At 40.1% G+C, this 18,614-nt stretch overlaps 1 protein-coding gene across 1 annotated transcript in view; it reads right to left on the reverse strand.

The window, feature by feature from the left end:
* LOC124596635 (protein IWS1 homolog) overlaps window positions 1-18,614 on the reverse strand; it is a 124,483-nt gene that overhangs the window by 72,497 nt on the left and 33,372 nt on the right. Inside the window, exon 2 of the mRNA XM_047135863.1 lies at window positions 9,082-10,581. Coding sequence (XP_046991819.1) covers window positions 9,082-10,581 — 1,500 coding nt within the window. The remainder of the gene's footprint in view (window positions 1-9,081; window positions 10,582-18,614) is intronic.

The raw sequence follows: 18,614 nt of genomic DNA on the forward strand, positions 1-18,614 counted from the left end.
CATTTTACCAATAATTCATTTGCATTGTAACATTCTAATAATTTTAAATTACTTGGCCCAAACATTACTCATTGTCACCGTTTCAGATTCATAAGTTCAGTAAATCAAGATTTTGTTACTGTTTAAAGCAGAAGATATTCTCTAGCTGTATATGCTAATTGTTCTGGTTCCCAGAGTTTCCTTCTCCATGGGCATCGGTTACACCGTAAAACCATGGGCATTGGTTACACCTTCAGTAAGTCTTCCAGCTGATTGACTGTTACACCAAGAAAGCAGTAAGTCAAAAAATCAGAATGTCATAAAGTTTCAATTACAAGAGTAGATACATCACTCAGCAACAGTTCCTCCACAGAAAAAAATGTGCCTTCTTGTCCCAAAACACTGAAAGGCCTCTAAGTGGAATACAATCAGCAATAAAGTAAAAACCACTGCACTTCTAGGGTTCTAAACATGACATGAAGTCTTACACATGTCAAAAATTATCATTAGCATTGTATGATTCCAGATTTTATTTCTTGGGAACTACAGAAAGAAAAGATCAATGAGACTGCACAAGGAACAAATTTTACAGCAAATGTGAATATAATACACATAGCAGTAAAGATAAGGAGGAGGAGGAGATTAGTGTTTAACGTCCCGTCGACAACGAGGTCATTAGAGACGGAGCGCAAGCTCGGGTGAGGGAAGGATGGGGAAGGAAATCGGCCAAGCCCTTTCAAAGGAACCATCCCGGCATTTGCCTGAAGCGATTTAGGGAAATCACGGAAAACCTAAATCAGGATGGCCGGAGACGGGATTGAACCGTCGTCCTCCCGAATGCGAGTCCAGTGTGCTAACCACTGCGCCACCTCGCTCGGTCTAAAGATAAGGAATGCACACACAACACCCAACTTGACTTATCTTACAATACTACAAAAATGACAGTGCAGTATGAATTTGTGTGCAATAAAAATTTATAGTAAAGCCAAATACAACAGGGAATCTATTAAAGACACAGATCCAGAATGAGATTTTCACTCGGCAGAGGAGTGTGCTGGACCGAGACTCCAACTCAGGACCTTTACCTTTCGCGGGCAAGTGCTCTACCATATGAGCTTCCCAAGCACAACTCGAACCCCATCCTTTCCTGAAAACATCCCCCAGGCTGTGGCTAAGCCATGTCTCCGCAATATCCTTTCTTCCAGGAGTGCTAGTTCTGCAAGGTTCGCAGAAGAGCTTCTGTGAGGATTGGAACGTAGGAGGTGACGTACTGGCAGAAGTAGGGCTGTGAGGACGGGGTGTGAGTCGTGCATGGGAAGCTCAGATGGTAGAGCACTTGCCCGTGAAAGGCAAAGGTCCCAATTTCGAGTCTTGGTCCTGTACAGTTTTAATCTGCCAGGAAGTTTCATATCAGCGCACACTCAGCAGCAAACTGAAAATCTCTTTCCAGAAACATCCCCCAGGCTGTGGCTAAGCCATGTCTCCGCACTATCCTTTCTTCCAGGAGTGCTAGTTCTGCGAGGTTGACAGGAGAGCTTCTGTGAAGCTTGGAAGGTACGAGATGAGGTACTGGCAGAAGTAGGGCTGTGAGGATGGGGCGTAAGTCGTGCCTGGGAAGTTTAGATGATAGAGCACTTGCCCATGAAAGACGATGGTCCCGAGTTCAAGTCTCGGTCTGGCACACAGTTTTAACCTGCCAGGAAGTTTCAAAGACACAGATGGTTAGCAGATTTGTTCTTGGACAATCCGCATGTTAAGTTCAGAAATGTTAGAGATCAGTTTAAAAAAAAAACTAATAGCAAATGCAAATTCAAACAATGGGGAGCGCAGGGTGAAATAACAATAATATTAGAAAAAGACAGATTGCTACTCACCATATGGAGGAGACGCTTAGTCTCAGAGAGGCACAACAAAAAGACAGTTATACATTTTAGCTTTCAGCCTGCTCCTGAAGTAGAAAGCACACACACATTCACACAACCACAACTCACAAACATGACCACTGCTGCAGCCAGACTTGTAGCCAAATGCAATGAATGAAATAAGCTGCAGAACATGACTATATGAAAAGGAGGGAAATAATTGAATCCCACCGTGGATAGGGAACGTACTTGTATTACCATATGCATATAACAACCTGGAGACCCTGAGTGGACAAATGTTCGGAGCAACGCAGTCCCACAACTATTCGTAATCATATTAACAAGGCTAATAAATCTAATGGCATTGCCTTGATGTGTGAAGTCTTGAAAACTGCCAAAAGAATATGTACAGGTTTTGACAGAAGTGCAGATTTACTGTTTAAATGGGATACACTGACTACATCCCAAAGTGACTGGAGTGGAGCACTAGACAATCTTCCATTTTGCTCAGGATTGCCAAAAATGGGTCAATCAAGATGACTTAGTGAACCTCCTCAAATTATCCCCAGCTGTGACAGAATGGATTGTAAAATTAGATATTAATATATAGTTTAATGCCAGTGTTACATTTGTGAGTTTACATCTGTTTATCTTTTATTTGAAATGTTCCTGTTTATGTAGTATTATATATGAGAATATGCCTTACAATAAATATTTGTTACTCCTTAAAACAAAAGAGGGTTCAAATTACTATAATTTTCCTTTTATGACTGATTGACATTTACACACCAAGTAATACATAATGTACCAACTCAGCTGCAATATGACACAGGTCACTTGATCTCTAAGTGGCCGATTAATCCCATTTACCTGAAGGCAAGAAATTAGTAATAAAAATTAAGAACCTTCTTAGTCTACTTACATATTTAACAAAACTATACCCTATTTTTGTGTGTTTGTTTTAGTGAGCACTCTCACTTAATAAAAATCTAATAACTTTCTCAGCCATGTCGATAATGGAAAGCACATGTGGTAGCTATAAAAGAATAAGACAAAACAGACATTTCCTTAAAAGACAACACACATCAACCCTGCACCAACCATAATAATGACCAGGGTTTTAAAACTGCATCTTCCTTCAATTCAACTTGTGTTCAATGTTTCCTGCAACAAATTCTTTTCTTTCAGCAAGCATTTACCCTCAGCTGTAATACTTTCAACCATTATGTAGAGCTCCAGAAGAAACTCACTATGTGGGTTTAAAATTAAAATCAAAGCGTGACAACTGAACACATTTGCTGCTGTCTAAGTCAAAAGATTCAACTCACATTTCTTGTAAAAGCTCTCATTACAAAGTATACCACAGAACATTAAAAAAACTTCAATGATGATGGCACAGCCATACTTGTTAACAAATGGTTTCACTAGCTTTAAGACAATCTTCAGATTATTTGTGTCACAGGAAAATGTCAACACATGTACACAAACGTGCTGAAACAAGCTTGTCTTTACACTTGTATAAGGAGTTCTTAGCTGTATGTTATACATATAAAATTCTCTTGCAGAGTGTGAACCATTACACATACAAAATTAAGTATGAAAAGGAAAATAAAATTGAATAATTTTCGAAATATTACCTTATCCGACCTAGTAGAACTACACATTTGCTGTATGACCTATGGATCTACTATTATAGTCTCTCATATTCTGCAAATAATCATGAAAGAATCTACACATGCCTACATCTGCCTGCTGGCCTAATACAATACTTCTCAAAAACCACCAGTCAGTCACAGCTTACCGTATACACCTTCTATGTCGATATGTTGCACAAACTTTTAGCCCACAGTTGACCTCCACTTTTGTAATACTGAATGTCTGCAGGAGTTACACTTAATTAACAATGTATCCTATAGTCTAATCTGACAACCAATTACTTTGTCATTTAGTTACATTTCATAATTTAACAGATCAGGTGGTGACAATGATACATACACAAGCACTTTTACATACAGGGTGTATACAGGGTGATCCACTGATAGTGACCGGGCCAAATATCTCACGAAATAAGCATCAAAGGAAAGAACTACAAAGAACAAAACTCGTCTAGCTTGAAGGGGGAAACCAGATGGCTCTATGGTTGGCTCGCTAGATGGCGCTGCCATAGGTCAAACGGATATCAACTGTGTTTTTTTAAATAGGAACCCCCATTTTTTTATTACATATTGGTGTAGTACGTAAAGAAATATGAATGTTGTAGTTGGACCACTTTTATCGCTTTGTGATAGATGGCGCTGCAACAGTCACAAACGTATAAGTACGTGGTATCATGTAACATTCCGCCAGTGCGGACGGTATTTGCTTCATGATACATTACCTGTGTTAAAATGGACTGTTTACCAACTGCGGAAAATGTCGATATCGTGTTGACGTATGGCTATTGTGATCAAAATGCCCAACGGACGTGTGCTATGTATGCTGCTCGGTATCCTGGACGACGTCATCCAAGTGGCCAGACTGTTTGCCGGATAGTTACGTTATTTAAGAAAACAGGAAGTGTTCAACCACATGTGAAATGTCAACCACAACCTGCAACAAATGATGGTGCCCAAGTAGGTGTTTTAGCTGCTGTCGTGGCTAATCCGCACATCAGTAGCGGACAAATTGCGTGAGAATCAGGAATCTGAAAAACATCGGTGTTGAGAATGCTAGATCAACATCGATTGCACCCGTACCATATTTCTGTGCGCCAAGAATTGCACGGCAACGACTTTGAATGTTGTGTACAGTTCTGCCACTGAGCACAAGAGAAATTGCGGGACGGTGACAGATTTTTTTCATGCGTTCTATTTAGCGACAAAGCGTCATTCACTAACAGCTGTAACGTAAACTGGCACAATATGCACTATTGGGCAAGGGAAAATCCACGATGGCTGCGACAAGTGGAACATCAGCGACCTTGGCGGGTTAATGTATGGTGCGGCATTATGGGAGGAAGGATAATTGGCCCCCATTTTATCGATGGCAATCTACATGGTGCAATGTATGCTGATTTCCTACGTAATGTTCTACCAATGTTACTACAAGATGTTTCACTGCATGACAGAATGGCGAGGTACTTCCAACATGATGGATGTCCGGCACATAGCTCGCGTGCGGTTGAATAGCATATTTCATGACAGGTGGATTGGTCATCGAAGCACCATACCATAGCCCGCACGTTCACAGGATCTGACGTCTCCAAATTTCTTTCTGTGGGGAAAGTTGAAGGATATTTGCTACCGTGAACCACCGACAATGCCTGACTGCCTGACAACATGTGTCAGCACATTGTCAATGCATGTGCGAACATTACGGAAGGCGAACTACTCGATGTTGAGAGGAATGTCATTGCACGAATTGCCAAATGCATTGAGGTTGACGGACATCATTTATCGCATTAATGTGATATTTACAGGTACTCATGCAGTAACAGCATGCGTTCTCAGAAATGATAAGTTCACAAAGGTACATGTATCACACTGGAACAACCGAAATAAAATGTTCAAACGTACCTACATTCTGTATTTTAATTTAAAAAGCCTACCTGTTACCAACTGTTCGTCTAAAACTGTGAGCCATATGTTTGTGACTATTACAGCACCATCTATCACAAAGCGAAAAAAGTGGTCCACCTAAAACATTCATATTTCTTTACATACTACATGAATATGTAATAAAAAATGGGGGTTCTTATTTTAAAAAACACAGTTGATATCTGTTTGACCTATGGTAGCGCCATCTAGCGGGCCAACCATAGCACCATCTGGTTTCCCCCTTCAAGCTAGACAAGTTTCGTTCTTTGTAGTTTTTTCGTTTCATGCTTATTTCGTGAGATATTTGGACCGGTCACGATCAATGCACAAAAGTTTTTATTTATTTATTTATTTATTTATTTTTTAAGCCCAACATTCGATACGCGAACAATGAGTGACGCCGGAGACGTCAATATGGTAATCGAATTCTTGCCATACATGTCCCAGCATGGCATTGTTGACTGTGGCAGTCTCTTCCCGTATTATGTCCCTGAGCTCTGCTACATCTCGTGGTAGAATGTGTCCCCACAGAAAAATGTCACACATCCATTGAACACCTGTAGCACACTTGTTTTTGTTGAACTCCAACACACAGAAAGCTTGCTCCGCACCTGGACTCGCCATGTTTGCAACTAGTGCTGACAATTGGCAAATTACTAAACTACGCTGTGGTGGTATACATGGGGGAGAGGGGGGCAGGGGGAACCTTTCAGTGTTTCTCTTCAAAACGACATATTCAAAACGACATATGTATGATATTTGTACAATGTTTGGTTCTTGTGCAATAAATAATTGAAAGTGTTCCCGGACTTTAGGTACGCCATTATTTCCCAAAATGAAAAGATAGTCTGACTACAAAACAGTTACAAAACATCTGTTTAACATTGTCAAATATTTACTTATTGTAAGTCTTGACTTGATGCACCCTGTATAGGTCATGAAAGCCTTAATTCTGCATTGAACTATAGAGCTATGGTCAGCCCAATACTATCTTCTCCATTCAGATTACTGGCTTATGGGTTAACAGATGCCACAAATAAGGGAACATTATGTATATTTAAGTGAAGTACGTATCAGCATAATTCGTACATTCATCTTTACGAATTGTGTAATGAAAACTTGCATATCACACACAAACTAAAGAATTTATTTTTAATTAACCATAATTCCTACAAAGTGTAAGATAAAAATTTGTGCACTTTATCAACCTGGAAGGCATATGCAATATTTGTAGTGTGACAGATGTTCTATGAGCAGTACTTATCAGCAGGCAGGTCACCGTTTACCACAGTTGGGTGCAGAATAATAAAGACTATAATTATATATTGGCAGTTAATACAACATACGCATAATGGTTTATGTAACATTCTGAAAACAACTTCTAATTTGCTGTGCAATAACTAAATTTACGTTTCACTTGCCTTACACGATTTTCTACAATTTTTCCCCAAGCAATGGTTCATATTCTGTAAAAGAAATTTTGCGTGCATGAAACAGAGCTCATTACTTACGGAATTATAGCTTTTGACTTACACTAGGTCTGTATAACAATACATTTGTATGCACTTTTTGTAACATGACATTTCCTTTGGATACAGATGACCTGATGATGGTGTTAAAACTGACAAAAACCTATTATTAAAATAGAGAATAAGTACAGCTGCGTAATAAAAAAATGAAGTTTCTTAAACACCTTAAATTTACCCGTCACTGTCTATACAAAAGATCAGCATGTATGAGTTCTGTAATAACTTTGGGCTGCAATATATTTTATAAAATCTAATGCTAAAAATAACAGTAAAAGCAACTCTCTCATATGCAACAATCACAGGAAATCCTGCTTTAATGAACAAACACTGAGTGCACAAAATCTAATATTGAAGACCCTTATGACAAATTCTTGGTAGTATTGATTTTTTCATACCAGTACTATTTCCATACACTTATGCCCATTTGAAGTTTTTATGTAATATTAGTGTAAAATAAACATCCATTATTAACTGCCTCCTGCTCAAAGGGGCAATATAATTTTTCCTGCAGTTGCTCCCTTATTTGCAAGCATCATCCCTTTACAATAGTAGTTCCTCAGTACAATTACATATTTTCAGTCATTCAGTTTCCTTGGAATCTCTTTGGTCTGTGATATAGGATACATGAATGAACCGACAAAATACAAATTAATGAATACCCAATTTCTACACAGTTGTCGCAAATAATGACAATGATGCCACTAAATAAATATAATGTCTTATTCCAAGATTCAGCAGTAGGTGACAATCCAAGAGACTTACTGAATACATCCCCCATCACACAATGTTACTTGAACAATGAGTTGGAAATGTATTCTGTAGAAGAATAAATCAAAACTGATTATTTACAGTTCCTTCATATATACCTACATAAATACACTGCAAGCCACTGTGCGGTGGATGGCGGAGGGTACCCTGTACCAATATGAGCATTTCCTTTCCTATTCCACTCGCAAACAGGGCATGGGAAAAATGACTTTCTATAAAGCTCCGTACGAGCCTTAATTTCTTTATCTTATCTTCGTGGTCCTTACGCGCAATGTATGTTGGCAGTAGTACATTCGTTCGGCAGTCAACTTCAAAAGCCGGTTCTCTAAATGTTCTCAATAGTATTCTGTGAAAAGAACATCGCCTTCCATCCAGAGATTCCCAATTGAGTTCCCGAAGCATCTCCGTAACACTTATGCATTGTTCTAAACCACTGGTAACAAATTTAGCAGCCCATCTATGAATTGCTTTGATGTCTTCCTTAAATCCAACCTGGTACAGTCCCGAACACTGAAGCAGTACTCCAGAATAGGTTGCAACAATGGCCTATATGCGGTTTCCTTTACAGGTAACCACTCTTTCCTAAAATTCTCTCACTAAACCGAAGTTGACCATTTGCCTTTCCTACCACAGTTCTCACATGCTCCTTCCATTTCATATTGCTTTGCAACTTAATGCCCAGACATTTAAAGACTTGAATGTGTCAAGCAGGACACAAGCAATACTGTAAGTGAACATTATAGGTTTGCTCTTCCTATTCATCTGCATTAACTTACATTTTTCCACAGTTATGGCTAGCTGCCATTCATCACACTGACTGGAAATTTTGTCTAAGTCTTCTTGTATCTTCCTACAATCACTCAACTTCAACACATTACCATACAACACAGTATCATCAGCAAGCAACTGCTGATTGCTGCCCACCATGTCTACTCAACCATTTATATACATAAAGAACAACAGTGGTTTTATCACACTTCCCTGGAGCACTCCTGGTGAACACTCTCGCTGAGGACAACATACTGGATTTGCCCCCAATGCTTAGAATTATGGAAACTACAAGCTATGACTGATTAACTGTTAATGAGTAATTACAGTGTGAATACAACTGTCAAAGAATTCACCCAGTAATCAAATTTTTTGTAGTTTAATCATATCTTCATCTTCCCATTTCTTTCCATGGAGAAAGGAATATACGGTGATTTTAAAGTGCTTTAATTTTCATCTTCAGTGTAAGTGTGTGTGTGTGTGTGTGTGTGTGTGTGTGTGTGTGTGAGAGAGAGAGAGAGAGAGAGAGAGAGAGAGAGAGAGAGAGAGAGAGATATGAATAGAAAGTTAGGAAACAAAAAATAAATCCATACTACATACCTTTCTTGCTACCAGTGGCAACACTCGGTGAACTAGATGCTGACCTTGGCACTGAATTTCTCTGACTAGGACCTGGACTTCTTCCTTCAGATCCCGATCTTGATCTCGATCTTGATTTGGATTTAGATCTTGAGGCTGATCTAGATTTTGATCTTGATACTGATCTTGATCTAGATCCGGATTTGGATCTTGATTTGGACCTGGATCTGGATTTAGATCTTGATGGGGATCTAGATTTTGACCTTGATATGGATCTGGATTTTGACCTCGATCCTGAGCTGGATTTTGACTTGGACCTAGATCTAGATCTCGATTTTGACTTGGATTTGGACCGAGATCTGGATTTAGACCTAGCTTTTGATCCTGACCGAGACACCGACTTGGATTTTGACCTTGACCTTGATCTAGATTTTGAAGATGTTCTCGAAACAGACCTTCCTTTAGATGCTGATCTAGATCTGGATCTTGATTTTGAAGGAGAACGTGACTTTGAATGGGACCTGGACCGAGATCTGGATTTAGATGCAGATCTAGACCTCGACCTTGACTTTGAATGTGATCTGGAACTGGCCTGGGAAGCTGCTGGTGACACTGATCTGGATTTAGATCTGGATACTGATCTCGATTCTGCACGTTTTGCATCTGCTGGTGACCCAGATCGGGATCTTGATCTGCTTCTTGACTGTGGCTTAGCCTTTTGAACTGAGGCTGTAGAGCCTGACCTAGATCTAGATCTGGATTTAGATCTAGATGGTGATCTGGAGCCAGCTCTTGAGCCTGAAGCCCGAGAACCAGATGGTGATCTTGATTTTGCTTCTGTTACTGAATGCTCAGGGTCAATGTTTTCAGTACCTTGTTTTTGCTCTGGAGAGGCTGATCGTGATCTTGATCCTGAGTGTGATCTAGAATGGGATCGCGATCTAGAGCCAGACCTTGATCCTGAATTTGATCTTGACACAGATCTTGATCTTGATACAGACTTTGAACGTGATCTTCTAGTTTCCTCTTCATCCTGCACAGGGGATACAGATCTAGATTTTGATCTTGATCCCCTTCTAGCAGGCTCATCTGCTGCAGGCGCAGGAGACACTGACCTAGATTTTGATCTTGATGGCGAATGAACATGTACACTATTCACAGAACCTGATCTGGAATCTCCTGAAGCAGACTGGGATCTGGATCTAGACCTCGATGCACGTTCCGAAGCATGTTCTGAATTTGACCTAGACCTAGATTTCCTTGATGGTGAACTATGTCTTGATCCTGATGGAGATCTCGAGTCTGCTTCCGATGGTGAACGTGAACCAGAAGGAGATGACCCCGGTGATCTTACAGATCGGGTAGATTTCCTAGACCGGTTGCTTCCAGCAGATGCAACAGACATTTTATCACTCTGTTCTCTTTCATCAATAGCCATTTGCTGAGAATCACTGCTGTCATCACTGTCAACACAAGCTGTTGGTTCTCCATCCACATCCATTTGATTGTTTCCATCATCACCTGTAAAAAAGATAGTACTGACATATTAACTATCTTTTCATAAAACTGCATTACTATTTAATTTGATTGCAGCACAGTTCGTGAGATGACAGGGAAAGATGGCATTTGTGATATAAGAGTGACCAAGCACCTAGTAAATAGCTCAAATACTAGGAAAAATTCAATGAAACCAACAACACACGATTTGCTCGCGAAGTGTGTGCCAAATTCATACAAAAACACAGGGCACAATCAGCACAGAACAAATAAATCATCAGCTCAAACAATGTCCTGTTGTATGACACAGGTAGTTGTATTTATACAGCATGTGAATGAAATACCTTGCTAATTTTCAACACTATTTGGATGACAGCTGTTAACACCAGCAAACAGCTGTTAAGGAGGTAAGTGATGTATTTTCATGATACACATTGCCACTCTTCAGCTCTGCTACCATTAATGTGGTCTGTTCTATGAGAAAGACAGTCTCCTAGAGCATTAGTAGTTTTGAAATAAGTCTCTTGAAGACAAGTGAGTAATGAATTGTCTTTCCTGTGCCAAGAGTTCCAGTTTCTCCCTGTATATCCTGCATCTATCGATCCATACGTATTATAAAAATGGATGTATTTATATGTGTGTGTTCCATATCTCCTAAATCACTGGACTAATTTCAACCAAACACTGTACACATATCCCTTACTGTCAGGCAGACCTACCAGACTTCAAGAGATATGGTGTCGTACATTGAGATGTGTGCGAAAGGGCCACATCATGCATCAAGTTTTAATACATTTATTATTTACTACTAAGACACTTCTGCAGTCGAGTCAACTTAAAGAAATCTCTGAAACCTGGCAGCACTTTAAACAACTTTCAACTGTGGTGTGCAAACAGATGTAGGCAAAAACAAAAGCTGTCTACAGAGCTAAGAAGACACATTGCCATAGAGACATTTACAAAATCACATTGCAGACATGCGAAGTAGTTGTGCCCAGTGTACAGAAACAATCTGGGTTATTCCACTTACACATTTGTACATTATGCATATTCCTTTGTACAACTCTTACAATTTCAAAGGTGTTTTCATGAATACCATCAGTCCTATCAGTAGGGACTTTTTTCCAAATTTCTCTATGCTACGATACTGTGCACCAGATACTGGAGATGGCACATTGAAGTGCACTTTGGCTCGTTCACTGGAGCACCGATAATCACAAGATTGTCTTTTTTAACTAGCCTGTCTTCATCTCTCAACAATGTCAGGAATTGCCAATGACACTTGGCTCTCATTCCACTTTAAACTGTGGGTCCCCTTTACCGCTGCTGTGAAAGTGGGGTACGTTAAGGATGCGCAAATTGTCAAAGTGACGTCCAATTGGATGACTTTCACACAATCACAATCATCATCATCATCATCATCACCACCACCACCATCACCATCATCATCAAAAGATGGGGGGAAAGTTCAGGAATAATCATAAAAACCAATTCAGTCTGTGACAGTCTTACCCTACAGATCAAATTTCTTGTTACCAAAATCTAAAATATTAACATGTTGTAATAAGAATAAGTCCAATCTTTAAATAGGTAAACAATTTGACTATCACTTTGACTTCTGTTCAACACTCAGCATAAACTGCCTGACAACTGGAACTGGTCAGCACTGTAGGTAACTTATAGGCAACTGTAAAACTGAAGAACTGCGGAACTGGTGAGAAGTGGTCAAGTGTCAGCATGTAGTCACTTAAATTGCGCATTCGACATATGGCAGCAACAGCGAGTTAAATTAGCCATGAAATCTATGGATACTTCAGTCAATTTGGTTTGCTGATTAGTGTTATTCTAATATGCTAACACAGAGGTAATTATAGTGATGAAATGATGATACATCACAGACTACCTGATCGAAGTTGTAAACACCACACACTTGAAGTGCTGAGTTACAGACAGAACCTATATTTATTTCCTGAGTTGCTGTGAACTGAACCCATTTGCCTGAATCATGTGACACCACTTGCCAGCAATGAAGAAGTGAAGACAAAACAATTAACATTCCTGTCGTGCTCAGAATGCATACAACCAAGATGTGCTTCATTATATCTGCTGTGTCTCCACCAGCAATGGTACACAGCACTATTTTCAGAGGGCATCTTAGAACAGGCGGTAACAGTGTGGAATCCTCACACATAGTACAATCAGTCGCCTCCTAGATGGCACTCATATCAGAAACTACTTCGGGCCCGCGCACAAGATATTCAAATAGGCCATTCGTCTGCCAAAAGGTAAGTCTACCACAGAGAGTGCTGAAATCTGGAACTACTTCATGCATCCATCACACATTTCTCAGGATGACATTCATGTGCCATGTGAACCATTAAAGTGACTGAACACTGATGCTAGCCCAGTTCTCATTAATTCATTAGTTACATGTCCTATAGAACATCTGAATGATTCTTTTATCAAAATGATGTGGAATGAGAAAGTTCATTAGGTATGTAGCCTATACATGATTAGCGTCAACATTAATGAACACAGAATGAAATTTTCACTCTGCTGTGGAGTGTGCCCTGATATGAAACGTCCTGGCAGATTAAAACTGTGTGCCAAGTTTGAGTCTTGATCTGGCACACAGTTTTAATCTGCCAGGAAGTTTCATATCATCGCACACACTGCTGCAGAGTGAAAATTTCATTCTGGAAACATTCCCCAGGCTGTGCCTAAGCCAACAAACCTGTTTTAAGTTAGGTTTACAATTTGCTTTGCTTCCTGTCATATATTTTATGTTACTGAATGCATTATAAAGAATTTTTGTTTCTTTCTGCACCACTGACAGCTGTAATAAGTTAATTTTTTCCTCTATTTTTGTGGGTATGGACATCACTGTTCTCGATTTGTGATGGGTAATTTATGGAAAATTGCCTTAGCAAATATACATATTGCGATAGTGCAGTTAGAATGCCTAAACCCTTTACGACATGACAACTGTGGGTAAACATCACATCCTATTCTTACTGCTCACTTTTGTACCATCAGTACATCCTATTTAACAGGTGAGTTACTCAGAAAATTTTTCCATAAGACATTCTTGAGTGGAAGCATGCAAAATATGTCAGGAGGTTACTTCATCTATTTCCAAGCATAACAATTATACAAAGAGCAAAAGTAGCTGAAATTTCCTGATTGAGAAGCTGAGTAACATTCCTCTTTCAGTTCAAGTTTACATCAATACATACATCTAAAAATTTGGAGCCTTCTATCTTATCTACTGATTCCAGCTCATGTGATACATCAATTGTCGGAATGACTATTTGTTATGCAGAACTGAATATGGTATGCTTTTTTTTTCTAAAATGAAGAGTGAGACCATTTACAGACTACCACTTATTTATCTTTATCATAATTATTGAAAATCATCATTAACAATCTCTTCTGTGGCTCTCTCTCGAATGGGATTATTACTATTGCCCACAAAACATACCAATTCCGCTTGTTGAATGTTCAGTGGAAGGTCATTCGTATATAAAAGGAATAGGAGTGGACCCAATTTTGAACCCTGTGGAGCTCCCTTAGCGATCTCTTTCCAGTCATCACTTAAATTTTCCATCCTCCCAACATTGCTTGAATTATTCAACACAACTTTTTCCATTCTTTTTGTTAACTATGGTTCTAACCTGTTGAGTGTAAAGCCATTAATTTCTTGAGACATGAGTTTTTGACGACTGTCACATGATCTACACAAACACCTTAGAAAGATCACAGAAAATATTAGCTGGAAACATTTCATTATTTAAGGCTAGTAATATTTGTTGAGTGAATATATAAATAGCAGCCTCAGTAGAGTAACCCTTCTAGAAACCTAACTGTTATATACTATGTAAATTGTTTCTACATAAATATGAGACTACTTTCGAAGCAAATTTTTTTGAATATTTTGGAAAAAGTTGTCTCAAAGGAAATTAAACAATGGAAAAATCTATGATGGAACAATGACAATATTATGAAAAGGATAGATTGTTACTCACCGCATAGTGAAAACGTTGAGTCGCAGACAGACGCAATAAAATGGCTGCTAAACAACTAAGCTTTCGGCAAAAAAGCCTTCTTCTGAAGTAGCCAACACACACCCACACTCAGGCAAACACAACTCACACACATATGGCCACTGTCTCTGGTTGCCAAGGCCAGACTGAGTCTGGTGTGTGCGAGTTGTGTTTGCGTGAATGTGGACGTGTATTGTCTACTTCAGAAGAAGGCCTTCTGGCCGAAAGCTTACTTGTTTAGCAGTCTTTGTGTTGTGTCTGCCTGTGACTCAACATTTCCACTATATCGTGAGTGGCCATCTATCCTTTTCAAAATTGGACAACAATTATTTAACTCTTTCTTGTCAGCTTTCTTCCTAAGAGGAATAACAATTGCATATTTTAATCTGTTTGGAAAAATTGCCTATGCCAGTGATGCATTACGTACATCACTAAGGACATTGCTTGTTTCAGGTTAAGTTAAAATAACTTTTCAAAGTTCTGTTTGAAATTCCATCAACACTACATGAACTTCTGTTTTTTAGAGTTTCTATAATTCTGCTAATTTCAATGAAGGATATTGGTGCTGCTTCTAGTAGCATAATATTTTGTGGTTAGACAGTTTTAATATATTCTCTTGCTTCTTCAACTGAACCATTTTACACCATTTTTGCTGCTACATTTAGTATATGACTGTTAAAAGTACTCACAACTTGTGAATAAACAGCCACAACATTGTCATTTAGTTTTATTGTTATGGTATCCTTTATACTGACTGGTTGTCTTAGCTTCCATTAGACAATATTCCATATAGTTTTAATCTGATTATCTGCATTATTAATTTCTGTCAGAACCTGCATGCTTCCTGACAGCTTCTTGACATTCCAATAACTATCCCTAACATATTACAGTAATTTCTGCAGTATGCAAATAATAACTGATATTGTCTTATTCTGCCTTTACATAAAATTTCCCTCTTCCTCTTGCATGAGATTTTAGTTCCCTTACTTATCCACAGCCAGAATGACTACCGAAATCAGACTGAAACATACAAATAATAATTCCCGTTCACTTATCCTCTACATATTTTTTACTAAATACAGTGGAATCTCCACAAATTACTAACTGTTTCTTCTTGCCTAACAGGTAACTTAATAATGCACGTATGAGGTCTGTTAGGAAAGTATCCAATCTTTGCACACTTGCATGAGCTGACCTTGAGCCTTCCTGTCTATTGATAGAGTCAGTTGCTGGCAAGCAGCAGTTGAGTGAAGTAGTGTGTAGTGCTCGTGTCCGGTTTTTCACTGCAGTACTAGTGCATCAAATTTTACCAGAAACTACCAAGTGGAAACCAATCGAAAGATTCAGATGGCTTTCACTGAAGACGCTATGGGCATCAGACAGATTAAGGAGTGGTACAACCCATTTAAAGATGGCCGCATATCGGATGAGAACAAGCCATGCTCTGGTCAGTCATCAATATACCAAAATGACAAGGTCATTCATTGTCAATGTGAAAGCTATGGTGATGCAAGACTGCATACGACTATCAGAGAAATTGCAGAAGAGGTGGGCATCAGCACTTTTTTGGCACATTCCATTGTGAGTGAAGATTTGGCCATGAGGAGTGTGTCGGTGAAGTTCATGCCAAAAATGCTGACAGCAGAACAAAAGCAACTTCCTGTTGAAGTCTCAGAGGACAAACAGTGGCCCCGACTTTGTGAACACCATAATCACTGTGAACAATCCTGCATGTACAGGTACGACACGGAAACCGAATCCCAGTTGCCACGGTGGAAACATTCCTCATCACCAAGACCAAGGAAGGCAAGCAAAGTGCACACCATCATCAAAGTGATGCTGACTGCTTTCTCTGACTCCCCTAGTGTGGTACACCATAAGCATGCACCACAGGGCCAACAATCACCAAAGAGTACTAACAGGGATGTTGTCCATCGCCTATGAGATGCTGTGCAGCACAAGAGACCAGAATGGCGGCCAACAGGAGATTGATGCCTCCACGACAACAATGCTCCAGGGCACTCTTTGCACCTCATTTAGACTTTTTGACTGTGCTTCAACAGGCTCCTTGCTCTCCTAATATGGTCCCCTGCGACTTCTGGCTGTTCCCCAAACTCAAGACGCCATTGAAAGCAGCGTGATTTGAGACAAGAGAGGACATTATGGCAGTAACAACAGCCCAGCTAAGCTCCATTCCAAAAGAATCTTTTTCAGCATGCTTCCAAAATGGCGGCAACACTTGGGGAAGTGTGTGGCATCCCAGGGAACCACTCTGAGGATGATTAGGTATCCAATGCTTCACCTAAGAGTGACCCCCCCCCCCCCCCCCCCAAGACTAAAAGTTGGATACTTTTCTAACAGTCCCCGTCGATTTCTTATAAACACTTGAATGTTTCCTAGAGGGGATTTATAGACTGTTACAATTACCAGAGAAGTATTATGCAGTAACAACTCACAATCCACAGAAAAACTATTCCAATCATGAAAATTATTCAGTTCACTTGTCGCGTGAAATTCGGATAAAATTCTGAGCTTTTGATGATATCCACCATCATCTTCTTCAGGGACTAAAACTGACAGTCATGAACTGGCACGGTTCCTCAGGTGTACGCCGTCCTCCATAGCCACAGCTCCCAGCTCATCTCTACACCCAGAGTCTGGACTCACTCCCTCTTGTCGTTCACCGAGCGGCGTGGCGCAGTGGTTAGACACTGGACTCGCATTCAGGAGGACGACAGTTCAATCCCGTGTCCGGCCATCCCGATTTAGGTTTTCCGTGATTTCCCTATATCGCTCCAGGCAAATGCCAGGATGGTTCCTTTGAAAGGGCACGGCCGACTTCCTTCCCCGTCCTTCCCTAATCCGATGAGACCGATGACCTCGCTGTCTGGTCTCCTTCCCCAAACCAACCAATCAATCTTGTCGTTCACATCCTCCCTACGTGACAACGGGGCAGCATTTTGGCGGAGAGGAATGTGCCGACATAAGCTGTCACCAGCACACTGGTCGGCAAAGATGTAGCAAGAAGATCGATAGTAGGGCTGGATCAAGGGCACCCTCAGGAGAGAGGCCAAAGACAGTCTTGCAAGCAACACACCACTGTCGTCCTCTCTGCAAGTATTTACATTGCTGCCACTGGCCAGAGAGTCTCAGTCTCTCAGTAACTAGCTCAGTCACGGGTGCACTAAGTCGCACTCCAAGTTGGCGTCTGTCAGTACATTGCAACCAGATTAGTGTACATTGCGGGACTTTTACTTCACCAGGAATGAGGCTAAAGAAGACTATTACACAAGAGCTTGTACCACAACACATGGATTCCCTTAAAGATAAGTAGCTTCCTGTTTATGTAAATAAAGCACCCTGTTAATACATGTGTGCAATTGTGTTGTAGAATGAGGATACCGGCCACCAAACATCATCCTCTTCCTTGATTCCTATGGTAGAAGACTCAATAGTTTCCTCTTTAATACCCACAGAATAGCATCTGAATGACGGCATTGTGTCATGATGGCACTTACAAAGATGGCGCCCTCTATATCCATCAGTTTTGCTTGCGCTCTCCATCTAGCGTTGCGTTGCATCCATCACATCAAGCAGTGAACTGTGAGAAGTATCCTTCTGTGTCTTTCCCTTGATAAGTGAATACTTCCATGCATTGCTAAATGCATAGCCAGTTCTCTATTGAAGATGCTTTCACAAAGTCCAATTTCAACAGATTCGCTGATCATAGAGTACCAATAGCTCAAAGCGTAAGCAACTATTCTCGTTTGTTCAAACAAAATCTTGTGCTCATTTAACAGGCTGTGCTCTGCCACCACTAATTTATCCAAATGCCTGTCAGACGATGATTTTCGATGCAACAACTGGCAAGCGTCCATATGGACTGCCCCACATAACTCTTGCCACATTCGCAAGGAATGTTATAAATTCCTGGCACTCTTAGGCCAAGATTATCTTTAACAGGTTACAAGATTTCTTTAATTTTTCTGGGTGGCCTGAAGACTGGTCTGTTTC

Source organism: Schistocerca americana, chromosome 2, assembly GCF_021461395.2.
Source record: "Schistocerca americana isolate TAMUIC-IGC-003095 chromosome 2, iqSchAmer2.1, whole genome shotgun sequence".
NCBI classification, from domain to species: Eukaryota; Metazoa; Arthropoda; class Insecta; order Orthoptera; family Acrididae; genus Schistocerca; species Schistocerca americana.